Source organism: Bufo gargarizans, chromosome 8 (assembly GCF_014858855.1).
Source record: "Bufo gargarizans isolate SCDJY-AF-19 chromosome 8, ASM1485885v1, whole genome shotgun sequence".
Classification (NCBI taxonomy): Eukaryota; Metazoa; Chordata; class Amphibia; order Anura; family Bufonidae; genus Bufo; species Bufo gargarizans.
The window spans coordinates 121,052,992-121,069,566 of record NC_058087.1 but is presented as its reverse complement, the minus strand read 5'-3'; the positions used below and the strand labels follow the sequence as shown (position 1 = coordinate 121,069,566).

At 40.9% G+C, this 16,575-nt stretch overlaps 1 protein-coding gene across 1 annotated transcript in view; it reads left to right on the top strand.

Annotated features, from left to right (window-relative positions):
* Window positions 1-16,575, top strand: part of SLC39A10 (solute carrier family 39 member 10) — a 319,796-nt gene that overhangs the window by 273,196 nt on the left and 30,025 nt on the right. The window contains exon 7 of the mRNA XM_044304420.1: window positions 3,896-4,213. Within this exon, the coding sequence (XP_044160355.1) occupies window positions 3,896-4,213 (318 nt within the window). The remainder of the gene's footprint in view (window positions 1-3,895; window positions 4,214-16,575) is intronic.

Here is a 16,575-nt window from a genome sequence, read left to right as displayed (position 1 = left end):
AAAATCCTGTCTGTCATCAATCCTGTTGCCTACCGTCTTGATCTTCCTCAGACTTGGAAGATCCATAATGTTTTTCATAAGTCCTTATTGAAACCTTATGTTCATCCCATTGTACCCTCGCCTTTGCCTCCTCCTCCGATTATGGTTGATGGGAATCTTGAATTTCAGGTCTCTAGGATTGTGGATTCTCGTCTTGTCCGCGGTTCTCTTCAGTACCTTGTTCATTGGGAGGGTTATGGCACTGAGGAGAGGATGTGGGTCCCAGTGACGGACATTAATGCCTCTCGTCTCATCGGGGCTTTCCATAGGTCCCATCCTGAGAAGGTGGGTTCTGAGTGTTCGGAGTCCACTCGTAGAGGGAGGGGTACTGTCACAACCAGACAGATGAGAAGCTCTGACAGAGACCTTTCAGAACCTCCTCCTTGAGTTTTCTTTGTTGTGGTATTCAGTTCCTCATCTCGTTAGCCTCTCTCAGATGTCATGTAGTTGGACTGATTGCTTCCCTTTAAATTCCTCCCCATAATGCTTTACTGGGCAGCTTATATTTCTTCCTGGAGTATGTGTGCATGCTGATCCTGTTTCCCAGTCTGCTACAAAGTTAAGTGCTGTACATTTATCTGTTATTTTCTGTTTGCTGGATCCCAGGTGACCCTGACTCCCTACGTGTCTGGTGTAGGGAGCCGGTGGTCGTGTCCCCTCACTATTGTAGGGTGTTCAGGGGTTATATAGTCGAGGTACGTGGATATGCAACCATCCACCTTTGGGATCTTTGCATAGGCTGAGCAGCCAGGGAAAGTGCTAGGTCTTGTGCAGGGGTCTCCCTTTTGGTTCCTTAGCTTTGGATCCAGTGAGTCATATATGCATGTTGCATTGTCTTGTTACCTGTACACCGTCCGTGACACTCTGCGGACTTACTAAATCCTCAAACTGATTTTAAAATTGAGAGATTAGCCCGAGCACCGCACACATAATATGTCCCCAAGAGGTCATAAAAAGACCTTGGGGGACACTGTCACTTTTTTTAATGTTGCACTTTTTCCTTTACATTTTTTACTTCTATTTAAAAATGTATTAATATTTTATTGTATTATTTTTTTATCATATTTTTTTTTCTATAATTTTTTTGCCACATAATATGTCCCCCAAGGGGTCATAAAAAGACTGTTGTGGGACAGTGAACACTCTTTTATTAAGCACTTTTTCCTTTCTATTGTATTTAATTTATTTATTATATAGTTTTCAATTTTTTGTGCCACATAATATTTTATTTCTCTTTTATTTATATTTTATTATATTTTTTATTTAGTTTTTCAAATTTTTTAAAATCATTGTAGCTTTTTTTATTTTCTTTTTTTATATGTATATATTTTTACCACAATTTGTCCCCAAGAGGTCACTGAAAGACCTTTGGGAGACAATAAGTGACTTTTTTTTGTACTATTTCCACTGCAACTGAAGCATCCAAAGGAGCCCCAGTTACAGGGAAACCAGCCTGCTGCGGAGCCTTTGTACCAGGGCAGCGCTCCTCTATTCCCGAGACACCCAGCGATCACGTGATCGCCGGGTCCACACTGAGAGCGCTCATAGAGGAGAAGGCAGAAGCACTAATAAAGCGCTTCTGTCTTCTCCTCGGCTTCCCCGCTCTCACTAACAGCTGGGGACCCTTTTTGCTCCTGCTACAGTGAAAAAACTGTGATCCATCTGCTGTGCGGCGCTCTGTGCAGAAACACAGCTCATTGCAGGATCAGCTGTGTTTCTGCCCAGCAGGGCGGAGGCCGCAAACCATGGCTCTGGGGGCCGCATGCGGCCCGCAGGTTGTGCACCCCTGGTATAGAGTCAAGGAAAAGTGTCTCTCCCTGGACCACATTTATCAACCGGCCTGAGCCACTGTGATAAATCTGATGCAAGTCTAGACTGCCTGGGGGAATTTATCACGAGGGTTATATTTGAACTCACTTGTGTTTGAGTCTGTGTTGGCATACTTTACTCCACATTTATCAAATTTAGCATGTTGTTTGGTAAATTTTCATTTTCCTTAACCCTAAGTTCAGACCTGAGCGTTTTACAGCGCGTTCCTATGCGCTGTAAAACGCTCAACACAGAGAAACCAATGATTCCCTATGGGAATGGTTCTCACCTGGGCGTTTTACAGCGCGTACGATCTCGCTGTAAAACGCCCGACGCTCAAACAAGTTCTTGAGCTTTTTTTTGGGCGTTTGTCGCGCGTTCCTGCACATAGAAATTCGGGAACGCGCGACAATGTGTGAACGCCAGTCTCTGTATGTGCGATTGTAAACGCCCGTACAATCGTGCATACAGAGCGCTCATTTCAGAACGCTCAGGTCTGAACCCCCTGTAAAGCTAGCACTTTTGTCTTGAAAAGCTACTCCTGTTTTTCTACTCCACCCCCCCCCCCCCCCCTCCTACTGGAGTGTGATTGTGACTTTTTTAGTAACTTTTTAAAAAATTCTCAGTGATAAATCTGGAGTAAAACTCATTAACATAGCTAACGACCCACCTATATTTCAAAACTGGAGTGAGTGGTGTAAAAATACAAAAAGTCACAAATATTTTTGTTCAAGTGAGCGCAAAAAAGTCACAAAAAGCCCCATGTTGCAACTTTTTGGAAATCTGAATTCTACAGTAAAGGCCTGATAAATCCGGGCCCTTGTCTAGGCTTACACCATCTCTAGAATTAGTAAATCTAGGCCCACATATTTCATAATGACATGTAATTACACAGACACCCTAATTGTTAAGGCAATAATGTATGCAATTATACTACACAGGGGAACTAAACCCTGGAAAAAGGTCATACAAATACATCATGCACACACAGCTATGTCTATAAGGTACTCCCCAAACTGCTGTCATAAAAGATCTTGCAGACAAAGCACTTTGGGGATCATTTACTATCCAGAAATACTCCTATATTTGGTGTATTTCTAGCACAGATTGCGGCACAAAGGTTATTTTCACCATAATCTGCACATTTTCCTGCTCACGCCAGGTCTAAATAAGTGGTCATGACAAGGGCAGGAAAGGGGATGGGCTAGTAGGCCCTTCTCATTCATTATTATCTACTCCGGCACCTCTACATAACTTCGGCAGATCCACCACCGGAGCAGGGGTTATTAAGACCGTCGACCGGCGTCTTTTCCTAGTCCTCCCCCATCTTCAGCTATAGATCAGCTAAGTGAATGAGCCTAACGTCACAGACACACTGAACAGGAATTTCAAGACCGCAGCAGGGCTTAACAACACTGACTGAAATACGGGCAGATCCTCTTCAAGTCTTGCATGTCAATAGCGTTAAAGGGGTATTCACATTTTGGTCTTCATGGCCGAGGAATAACCACATTACGTTCCGTCAGGGAATGGCTGAACTTATGGAAACATCCAAGCGGCTGGGGCTCCATTAATTATATAACTCCCATAGCAATGAATGGGAGCTGTACAAACATAATGTCACAGCAAGCTACATTGTTCCCATAACTCCAGAGTTATGCAGACTGAATAGCATGCTGTGCTTCACTGTTATGAAAACAGTGGATTGCTGGATGCTTGGCAATTTCCATAGCTCTGCCTCTCCCGTCCTGCACTTACTGTAGGTATTCCCATCTTGGCCCTGAAAGGTGACGATGGGAATAACCCTTTAATGTCAGGATTTAGCACACAAAAAAATCTTCTTTTCAACCATTCTTTAGTTGATTTACTTGTTTGCTTTAGGTCACTCTTGCATCACCTGACATCTCATCATCTTGAGGTCATCTTGAGGCTGCTGTCCTACATTATCCTGTAGAAGGTTTTGATGTATGCCAGAGAGACTGTGCTGTCTCTTTTGAATGTTGCTGGGTTATGTTAAACTATGTTTCTTTTAATGTTGTCATTGAAGACCCAGCTGCATCTGAGTCCCAGAAAGATCATCTCTGTCAAACGCCTATGAAGGATTTTGTTGCAGTTGAAGATGCCACGTCAAATCTTAACAAGGATTGCTCTTGTAATGCTGATCAAAGTGTGGATGATGGCCAATTTGATAATAATTATGCAAGAGCAGATATACAAAAGAAACAAAGTCACAGTAAACACTCCCACCGTTCACATGGCCATTGCCACAGAGGAAAAGTCATGAAGGATACTGGGGTTGCCAGTATAGCTTGGATGGTGATAATGGGAGATGGAATACATAATTTTAGTGATGGATTGGCCATAGGTAAGCATTTGGTTTTGCATTGCTTTCTTTCTTTGTTTTATATGTGTGTATATATATAATATATGACTGGCAAATGCTGTTTACTAGTGAATGGAGTTATATTGAAGTAACCTGCAAATGCAGATGAGACTTGAATAAGGCCACTATGACCGAAACATTGTCATTGTACTTTATCTGTTAAACAACATATTATTCTCAGAAAAAAGTGGTTTGTCCAGACTTTCTTGTGCGAAATTCCAGTAACACTTTATTTCATATAAAGTTTAAAAGCATCCAGGTACAGCGAATTTTGGTCTACGCGTTTCAGGCAACAAAACAGTTACAGCCCTTACTCATGACCATTAAACAAACATCTACACTTATATAGCAGGGGGGGGGGACCGCACCTGACCAATCAAGGTAGTCATGCAGCCACTCCCTCCGAGACAAGTATATAGCCAATTAAAACTTTAGACAAACTTAAAATATTCTCATACATGACAAATAGAATATATGGGATTGAATATTTAGTACTGAAGGATCAAGTCCAGCCTTTTATTTAATCCTAGTGGTTGGCGGCTTTCTAATCTAAAAATCCAAAAGGATTCTCTATTGAGAAGCTTTCTTCTTCTATCGCCGCCTCTTGCTGGCTTATTGACCCTTTCAATGCCTTGTACAAGCATATCAGATGTATCTCCACCATGAACAACCACAAAGTGAAGGCTGGCAGAGGAGACGTTGCGGCTTTCATGGTGCGGCACATCTGATATGTGTTTTCTTATCCGAGTTTTTATACTGTTGGCAGTACATCCTACATATTGGATTGAACATTTGGTACATGTAATCAGATAGATGGAATAGGTTGTGTTGCAATTCAGGAAAGATTTTATCACACATTTATGGCCAGTAACACAGGATTCAAACACTTTGTATACTTTCATATATCTGCAGCAAATACATATAAAATGCCCACATTTGTAGCTGCCCTTTGTGGATAGCCAGGTATTATGGAGAGGTGATGTTGTTTTACTTTTTTGAAACAATATTGGGCTAACCGTATTTGCAATTATCGGAGCTCTGCGAGCTGCGAATTTTATGCCTGTTAGATTCTTGGTAAGATTGTTAGTATTGTTTCTGGTAGAGGTAACTTTGTTGCTCAACAGAACTAAATCCCTTTTGACTAGTTCTTGGAACCTGTCCAGTGCATGGGATCTTGACTGAATTGGATAGAAGTCCCAATTTGAGCGGTTAAAGTTCTGTGAGCAACAAGTTGACTGAAAGGGAGCACTCATATTTCTTAACTCTTGTAGTTCATATACTTGTATCATTTCTTCAAAATACATATTTACTGGGGCATATCCATCTACATAAGCAGTTAATAAATCGGCATCATCAGTATCTGTAGCTGTATTGGATGTAGTCAGGCTAGTATTAATTTCTCCCATGTTGTCCTCATAGGGCTTTAATAGCTGAAAATGTTGCCGCAATGTTAAGTTGCGGGCTAGCCTGTTTACATTTATGTTTGATGAGCTGTACTTTTTACAGACATCGGGGGTGTCGATGGGGGCCAAGTTCTCTCCATAGCCAATATGGCATGGTGGGAGAGAAGCTTTCTCCTCATCGACACCAACCCATTTGTGGAGAATATCAGGTGGTATGGCCGTTACATCGATGACCTGATCCTTATCTGGTCTGGTGACGTGGCGGCCATACCACTCTTCTCCCAATATCTTAACACCTGTGTGAATGGTGTCCAATTCACTGTTCAGTTCGACACCTTGCACATTGTGTTTTTAGATCTCCACCGGAGGGGGGACTCCACGACAGCCTCCATTCACACAAACACCTATAGCAGGGGTGCACAACCTGCGGCCTGGGGGCCACATGTGGCCCTTGATACCATTCTGTGCAGCCCCCAACCATCTGGAAACAGACATGTATGCCTATATCTTGTGGCTACTCACATGTATTTTTCCCATTAGATGGGAGTCCTGGAAGTGTAACTAGACATTAATGGTATATAATGTGTGTTCATTATGCCATAAGTACAATATTTCAGTTGTTAATACACCTTTAAATTTTAATTTCGGCCTTCGTCATTGGTTCAGTCTGGCAATGTGGCACCCAACCAGGAAACCAGGTTGTGCACCCCTGACCTATAGGAAACCAACATCAGGCAATACATTACTCCATGCTAGTTCTTGTCATCACCCTCACACAGTGCGCAATATACTGTGAGAGAGTGACTGGAAAAGTAGTAGCGAATCGTTATATTTCCCCTAGGTTTCTTTCATATACCATGTACTATGCTACAGGAGGTGGATATCTCAACTAGGAAACTGGGTGAGATATCAGAAATCCAGGAAAAGCTGGTCTGCCTTAGCAAAACAGTTTGCTGAGGACTTTGGTAAATGGTGTTGTCGGGCCTGGATTTAATGGAATGAGGATGCAGGTTGGTAGTGGGGCTCCTCATTCCCTTCCTGTCCAGAACGAGTTTCATATAGAGCTCTCAGCCAGGTGATGGATCTCAGCTCGTTTCTGGGCTATAAAGGTTTGCACTATGAGCATGTCTGGGTGGGGACTGGTTGAACTGACTGGCTTTCACCACTGCTACAGAAGTCTGCTAAAGCAACAAAAAGGACACTGTGAGTTTATTTTGAATTGTGTCGTGTGGCTGGTAGTAGGCCGCCCGTATAGAAAGGGTGATTTTCTGTTTAGTTAGTGCTCAGCCGAGCAGGAATTTATTTTGTATCTTTGCCTGAATGTAAAGGTCTTATATTTTGTTTGTGGACGAAAATAAAGAAAACAGGCAAATCCCTGTGTGAACTGTGCCATTGTGTCACTGTCTCTGACTGCTGTGCCTACTACTATTGAGCTAACCCCCACAATACCTAAAGGGGAATTTATCAGAGCTAGGAAAAATTTGCAGTGAGCAAAAAATGTATGAAAAAGAGGCTGAAGATATTATATGCAGAATGTCCAATAGATCCTACCCGAAAAACTGTATGGTAAAATATAGCAAAGAAGTTCTGGACATAAGCAGAGATAAACTGATAAATATAGATCCTAAAAAAACTGCGAGACAGATAACATAAAAAAGAATGTTTACAAAGGGTGCTGTGCAGGTGGCTCACTGTGATTCGACACGACAGGTGCACAGGTTCAAAGAAGAACCCCCTGATTCTGATCAATGTAGTATAGACTGGATAGAACCGGCACTCAAAACAATCGGATTACACGTGGAAGTTGAATAAAAATGTATTAAACAATCAACACTATATACTAGATGCATCCGTGTCCCCCCCAAATTGGGAAGGCTGTTGGATCACAGTCGTCCGTGACGGAGCTACACAGAGCTGGTTGAATATTGTGCTTGAAATAGTCGCAGGTATTATTCACATATAAATTTCACATAAGTTTAAATGCATGTAAATAAGATCTTGTGCCACCGTATAGGGTAGAGGAAAGGTATTTCAAGGTGAACTGAGTTCAATTATCCATCACCTATAGTGCTCTCAATTTCGGAGTAAACTGGAGATGAGAAAGTCACTAGTCCAGCACGTCTGATGTCACCGTGCATATGCCGCCTTGCGTACAGCGGTTCAGTATGGTTCCACTTGAGTTAATGTTACTCACTGTTTCCCGTGTGGATTCACTCGGTTAGGTCTGCGGGAGGTTTTTTTGTCGTGGCGTCCCACGCTTCAGTCTTTCCCCGCTGTATTAGTGTCGGGTCCGGTTGTCTGTTTGGATCCCGTCTGTACTCTCGTGGGAGACCTATGTCAGCTGTTTCACTTACGTGAATTTCACAGCGATTCTTGGTCTTACGTGAGTAAGTGGATAAACTTTTAGTACATGGCCATGTACCGCTGCGGTAGTTCTTTCACAGGTAATACGCCCAGACGCGTTTCGAGATATCTTATCTCTTCCTCAGTGGGTATGACCTGTGAGCTCTGGTCTCGCATTTTGTATGTTCTCATCTCAATTGGATAATTGATTTCACCTGTTCCAAAGCTTGTGGTGAAAAATGGAGCCTTGTTTTTCGTTGACCTTTACTTTTCCATATGATGTTTCTACCTAAAACCCCTCTTTCGGTGGCAATTTAGCGATACCTTTCTGATAGTGTCAAGTCTCTCTGTATACATATACGCATACATGTATCGGTTATGCAATCGAATATGGGAGATATATATGACTACATAAAATACATACAACCAGATAGAATACATAAAATAAGGGTGTGTCAAAAAAAGAGACACTTCTTAGTTATATTAATATAGAGGCAGTATCTTATAATGCAAGGGAATGTTATTATGTCAGCATTGTGTGGTAAATGATTGTACATTTACGTGTCTTCCTATACGGGTATCCACAGTATTATCAAAGAGGATTTTAATCCTGAGTGGTGGATATCGGTCTATATCCTCTTGAGGGCTGATTGATTCGATATTAGAGTACTATTGTGATTTTGATTTCTTTATAATTTTCAAGGAATGGTGAATCCGTTTCTCTTTCTTATATGTATCCTTCTCTATAATCTTTATTCCTCAGTTTTGATATAATTTCTTTTTACTATTGCGTTATTTTTCTTTTTATATTGCATTTTTTTAAAATTTTTCATGCGGTTTTTATTAGAATGCGTTTTTTTATAATTTTTTATTATTTGTTTTTATATACAGAAGGTCCTATTTCCCTTCTAGTGGAGAAGTTTTTCGGCTCAATCGGCGATATAATATTTTCATTTTGCTATATATGAAGAATCATTACTCCCTTTTTAATAGTCAATTTTTATTTTCCGTCCATACTGCTGTGGATGAATTTATACTTATGCTCAATTTTGTTTTCCTCTGGTATTTTATTTAAGACTTATAATTTAGATGAAGCCAAAAATTTCCAAATCAGAATTTAACCCTGCAGGGAGAAGGCTGCCAAAATCATAAATCCTTCTGGACTCAGCTCGTGACATTCTCATGATGTGGTTACCTCCTCTCCAGTGTATGTCCACCTTTTCCAGGGCCACAAAAGAGAAACCCTTGGGGTCACTGTTATGCACCGTTTTAAAGTGCTTAGATAGAGAGTGGTTTTCATATCCTTTTCTGATATTGTTTAGATGTTCTGTGATCCTCACTCGCAGGGGTCTCTTAGTTCTGCCAACATATTGTTTTTGGCAGGGGCACTGGAAAAGGTAGACAACACTGGAGGATTCACAAGTCAAACAGCCCTTAATGTCTAACGTAAATTGGTTCTGAGTGGATTGTACCCTACTTATCTTTTTTGGGAATGTTGAGTGTTTACACCCCAAACACCTCCCACATCTGTAGAACCCATTCATCTTCAGCCATTTTTGAAGTGTAGGTGCATCTTTTTTCTTGTGATTGGTTATTGAAGGTGCTATTTTTAGACCTAAATTTGGTGCTTTAGTGAAGGTGATTAATGGGGAAGTGTGTAACATACAGTCATGTGAAAAAATTAGGACACCCTTTGAAAGCATGTGGTTTTTTGTAACATTTTTAATAAAAGGTTATTTCATCTCCGTTTCAACAATACAGAGAGATTAAAGTAATCCAACTAAACAAAGAAAACTGAAGAAAAGTCTTTTCAAGATCTTCTGTAAATGTCATTCTACAAAAATGCCTATTCTAACTGAGGAAAAAGATAGGACACCCTCACATGTATTCCCTCTTAAATTGGCTCAGATCTCACACAGGTATATCACACCAGGTGCACATAATTAGTAGATCGTTACTCTGCATGTTGAATGAGGCTTGCCCTATTTAAACCTCAGACATTTAGTTTGGTGTGCTCCTGACTGTTGAAGTGAGAGTGAGCACCATGGTGAGAGCAAAAGAGCTGTCAGAGGACTTCAGAAAAAAGATTGTAGCAGCCTATGAGTCTGGGAAGGGATTTAAAAAGATCTCAAAAGATTTTGAAATCAGCCATTCCACTGTCCGGAAGATAGTCTACAAGTGGAGGGCTTTCAAAACAACTGCCAACATGCCCAGGACTGGTCGCCCCAGCAAGTTCACCCCAAGAGCAGACCGCAAGATGCTAAAAGAGGTCTCCAAAAACCCTAAAGTGTCATCTCGAGAACTACAGCAGGCTCTGGCTACTGTTGATGTAGAAGTACATGCCTCTACAATCAGAAAGAGACTGTACAAGTTTAACTTGCATGGGAGGTGTGCAAGGAGGAAACCTTTGCTTTCCAAGAGAAACATCGAGGCCAGACTGACATTTGCCAAGATAAAGTTGACAAAGACCAGGACTTCTGGAATAATGTTCTTTGGACAGATGAGTCCAAAATTGAATTATTTGGACACAACAGCAGAGGACATGTTTGGCGTAAAACCAAACACAGCATTCCAAGAAAAGAACCTCATACCAACTGTGAAGCATGGAGGTGGAAGTGTCATGGTTTGGGGCTGCTTTGCTGCAGCAGGACCTGGTCAGCTCACCATCATAGAATCCACGATGAATTCTACTGTGTATCAGAAGGTGCTTGAAGAACATGTGAGACCATCAGTTAGAAAATTAAAGCTGAAGCGGAACTGGACCATGCAACATGACAATGACCCAAAACATACTAGTAAATCAACCAAAGATTGGCTGAAAAAGAAGAAATGGAGAGTCCTGGAATGGCCAAGTCAAAGTCCAGATTTGAATCCCATTGAGATGCTGTGGGGTGACTTGAAAGGGGCTGTACGTGCAAGAAACCCCTCAAACATCTCACAGCTGAAAAAGTTCTGCATTGAGGAGTGGGGTAAAATTTCCTCAGACCGATGTCGAAGACTGGTAGATGGCTACAAGAACCGTCTCACTGCAGTTATTTCAGCCAAAGGAGGTAACACTCGCTATTAGGGGCAAGGGTGTCCTATCTTTTTCCTCAGTTAGAATAGGCATTTTTGTAGAATGACATTTACAGAAGATCTTGAAAAGACTTTTCTTCAGTTTTCTTTGTTTAGTTGGATTACTTTAATCTCTCTGTATTGTTGAAACGGAGATGAAATAACCTTTTATTAAAAATGTTACAAAAAACCACATGCTTTCAAAGGGTGTCCTAATTTTTTCACATGACTGTAGGTCCAATGACCTTGTCTCTTAATAGGAAGTGCCAGTGTTGGTTTATAATGTGTCGTATTTGTTTAGATTGTAAACTATAAGGTAGGATTAGTCTCAATTCGCCTTCCTTATTTGTGTTTTTGTGCGTGTTTGGCTGAAAAAAGGTTTCTCTCTCTGTTTCTCTTATTTTTTCCAGAGCATCTGTCAGAACTTTTTCGGGGTAGCCCTTACATTCAAATTCTTGTTTCATTTTTAGGGCCTCCATTTCGAAATCCGCTTCCTCTGTACAGTTTCGCTTTATACGGCGGAACTGACCTGAGGGAATATTTAGCAGCCACTGGGGTAGGTGGCAGCTCATGAATGGTATAAAGCTATTTTTCGCTGTAGGTTTATAGTAAGTGTTACACCTATATTTGTTATCACATTGTGTAATCTGAATGTCCAAAAACTCTATAGATGTTTCCTTAATTTTGGACAGAAAGATCAAGTTTTTATCATTGTGATTCAGGGTCTCTAGGAATTCTTGCAATAGATGTTCATCTTTTCTCCATACAAACAGGACGTCGTCAATGTAGCGACGCCATAGGGCCAGGTCCGTCCCCAGTTTGGGGGTGATGTTTTCATGTTCCCACTGTGCCAAAAATAGATTTGCATAACTGGGGGCGAACCTGGTCCCCATGGCCGTCCCACACAGCTGCAAGTAATGATCGCCCTCAAAATAGAAATAATTATGATGGAGTATAAATTGGATCCCCTCCATCAAAAATTCGATCTGTTTGGTGCATAGGGTACCATCCATTTCTAGTTGTAGTTTTACTGCTGCCATCCCTTGGTCATGTTTTATGCTGGTATAGAGGGATTGGACATCTAGTGTCCCGATAATCCAGCCTGGTTCTACAACAAGACCCTCTAACGTCCCAATAATATCTGTGGTATCTCGAATATATGATTTGGTCCTCCTCACTACAGGCTGTAATAGTACATCAATGTACTGGGAGAGATTCAAGGTCATTGACCCTATCCCAGATATTATCGGACGTCCTGGTGGTTGTTCCAAGCATTTGTGAATTTTGGGCAGGCAGTAGAAGACTGGAAGTCTTCCCTGCGTGCCTAAAATGAAATTCCGTTCTTGGTCGGACAGTATATTGTCTCTTACACCTCTGTCACAATAAATTGTGAGACTTTTATTAAATTCCTGTCCTGGGTCTGTCTTTTTTGTATGTAGTAGTGTCTCCCAGTTGTCTGAGACACTCATCAAAATATTGGGTGGTGTTCATGACCACTATGCCCCCCCCCCCCTTATCTGTGGGGCGTATTGTAATATTTTCTTGTTTCTGCAGTTCTTTAATAGCCCGGATTTCCCCCCCTGTTAGATTGTTCCTTTGGCTCTGTCTATCCTTAATCCTTCTCAGATCACTCTCCACTGATCTTTGGAATGTTGCCATGTCATGGGTGATCTCATTTTTTGGGAATTTTCTTGATTTGTTCTTCAGATTGGTATGTTGAACTCCTCCCTTATTCTCATTATCATCACATATTTGAGGTTCTACTGTTATGGGGTTCTTTTGAAAGTACTTTTTTAGACATAATTTCCTCATAAATTTTTGCAGTCCTATGTATGTGTCAAATTTATTAAGTTTGGATGTGGGTGCGAATTTCAGTCCTTTATCTAGGAGTTTTATCTGTGTGTTCGTGAGTGTTGTGGAACTTATATTGACTATTGAATCTGGTACAGTTATTAATTTCTCCTTCTGTCTCTCCCCCTTCTTTCTCTGTCCTCTTCTTGTTTTTCTATCTCTGGTTTTGTATATTGGTGTTGGTGGTGTGGTCTCCTGTAAGGTCCAGGTGCCGCTGTCTCAAATTGTACGAGTGACCTGGTGGGGTTTGTCGTGTCTGCTTCCTTACTGGTGTCTGTAAGTGTTGGTTTGGTCTTAGTGAAGGTGATCTGTGTCTTATCCGTGGTTTGTGGGGTGGTGGGGTCCTGTCTAAAAAATAGTTGTCTTGTAAAGTTTCATATCTATTGCGTGTTGATATGTTATAGCCTCCCTGACTATAGTTATTATTTTGTCCCCCCTCCAATCCTCTCACTTGTGGATATGGTTCTCTCTCTGTGTTTAGTACCACCTCTTGCGTCTGTGGTAGGTTAACTCAAGGTTTAGAATAGTTCTTATATTTCTTTGTTTTTTTATTCATTATTTCTAATTCTGTCCTATCTAGGCCTTTGCATAATTTTTCTTCTGTAAGAGACAATATACTGTCCGACCAAGAACAGAATTTCATTTTAGGCACGCAGGGAAGACTTCCAGTCTTCTACTGCCTGTCCAAAATTCACAAATGCTTGGAACAACCACCAGGACGTCCGATAATATCTGGGATAGGGTCAATGACCTCGAATCTCTCCCAGTACATTGATGTACTATTACAGCCTGTAGTGAGGAGGACCAAATCATATATTCGAGATACCACAGATATTATTGGGACGTTAGAGGGTCTTGTTGTAGAACCAGGCTGGATTATCGGGACACTAGATGTCCAATCCCTCTATACCAGCATAATACATGACCAAGGGATGGCAGCAGTAAAACTACAACTAGAAATGGATGGTACCCTATGCACCAAACAGATCGAATTTTTGATGGAGGGGATCCAATTTATACTCCATCATAATTATTTCTATTTTGAGGGCGATCATTACTTGCAGCTGTGTGGGACGGCCATGGGGACCAGGTTCGCCCCCAGTTATGCAAATCTATTTTTGGCACAGTGGGAACATGAAAACATCACCCCCAAACTGGGGACGGACCTGGCCCTATGGCGTCGCTACATTGACGACGTCCTGTTTGTATGGAGAAAAGATGAACATCTATTGCAAGAATTCCTAGAGACCCTGAATCACAATGATAAAAACTTGATCTTTCTGTCCAAAATTAAGGAAACATCTATAGAGTTTTTGGACATTCAGATTACACAATGTGATAACAAATATAGGTGTAACACTTACTATAAACCTACAGCGAAAAATAGCTTTATACCATTCATGAGCTGCCACCTACCCCAGTGGCTGCTAAATATTCCCTCAGGTCAGTTCCGCCGTATAAAGCGAAACTGTACAGAGGAAGCGGATTTCGAAATGGAGGCCCTAAAAATGAAACAAGAATTTGAATGTAAGGGCTACCCCGAAAAAGTTCTGACAGATGCTCTGGAAAAAATAAGAGAAACAGAGAGAGAAACCTTTTTTCAGCCAAACACGCACAAAAACACAAATAAGGAAGGCGAATTGAGACTAATCCTACCTTATAGTTCACAATCTAAACAAATACGACACATTATAAACCAACACTGGCACTTCCTATTAAGAGACAAGGTCATTGGACCTATGTTACACACTTCCCCATTAATCACCTTCACTAAAGCACCAAATTTAGGTCTAAAAATAGCACCTTCAATAACCAATCACAAGAAAAAAGATGCACCTACACTTCAAAAATGGCTGAAGATGAATGGGTTCTACGGATGTGGGAGGTGTTTGGGGAGTAAACACTCAACATTCCCAAAAAAGATAAGTAGGGTACAATCCACTCAGAACCAATTTACGTTAGACATTAAGGGCTGTTTGACTTGTGAATCCTCCAGTGTTGTCTACCTTTTCCAGTGCCCCTGCCAAAAACAATATATTGGCAGAACTAAGAGACCCCTGCGAGTGAGGATCACAGAACATCTAAACAATATCAGAAAAGGATATGAAAACCACTCTCTATCTAAGCACTTTAAAACGGTGCATAACAGTGACCCCAAGGGTTTTTCTTTTGTGGCCCTGGAAAAGGTGGACATACACTGGAGAGGAGGTAACCACATCATGAGAATGTCACGAGCTGAGTCCAGAAGGATTTATGATTTTGGCAGCCTTCTCCCTGCAGGGTTAAATTCCGATTTGGACATTTTTGGCTTCATCTAAATTATAAGTCTTAAATAAAATACCGGAGGAAAACAAAATTGAGCATAAGTATAAATTCATCCACAGCAGTATGGACGGAAAATAAAAATTGACTATTAAAAAGGGAGTAATGATTCTTCATATATAGCAAAATGAAAATATTATATCTCCGATTGAGCCGAAAAACTTCTCCACTAGAAGGGAAATAGGACCTTCTGTATATAAAAACAAATAATAAAAAATTATAAAAAAAACGCATTCTAATAAAAACCGCATGAAAATTTTTAAAAAAACGCAATATAAAAAGAAAAATAACGCAATAGTAAAAAGAAATTATATCAAAACTGAGGAATAAAGATTATACAGAAGGATACATATAAGAAAGAGAAACGGATTCACCATTCCTTGAAAATTATAAAGAAATCAAAATCACAATAGTACTCTAATATCGAATCAATCAGCCCTCAAGAGGATATAGACCGATATCCACCACTCAGGATTAAAATCCTCTTTGATAATACTGTGGATACCCGTATAGGAAGACACGTAAATGTACAATCATTTACCACACAATGCTGACATAATAACATTCCCTTGCATTATAAGATACTGCCTCTATATTAATATAACTAAGAAGTGTCTCTTTTTTTGACACACCCTTATTTTATGTATTCTATCTGGTTGTATGTATTTTATGTAGTCATATATATCTCCCATATTCGATTGCATAACCGATACATGTATGCGTATATGTATACAGAGAGACTTGACACTATCAGAAAGGTATCGCTAAATTGCCACCGAAAGAGGGGTTTTAGGTAGAAACATCATATGGAAAAGTAAAGGTCAACGAAAAACAAGGCTCCATTTTTCACCACAAGCTTTGGAACAGGTGAAATCAATTATCCAATTGAGATGAGAACATACAAAATGCGAGACCAGAGCTCACAGGTCATACCCACTGAGGAAGAGATAAGATATCTCGAAACGCGTCTGGGCATATTACCTGTGAAAGAACTACCGCAGCGGTACATGGCCATGTACTAAAAGTTTATCCACTTACTCACGTAAGACCAAGAATCGCTGTGAAATTCACGTAAGTGAAACAGCTGACATAGGTCTCCCACGAGAGTACAGACGGGATCCAAACAGACAACCGGACCCGACACTAATACAGCGGGGAAAGACTGAAGCGTGGGACGCCACGACAGAAAACCTCCCGCAGACCTAACCGAGTGAATCCACACGGGAAACAGTGAGTAACATTAACTCAAGTGGAACCATACTGAACCGCTGTACGCAAGGCGGCATATGCACGGTGACATCAGACGTGCTGGACTAGTGACTTTCTCATCTCCAGTTTACTCCGAAATTGAGAGCACTATAGGTGATGGAT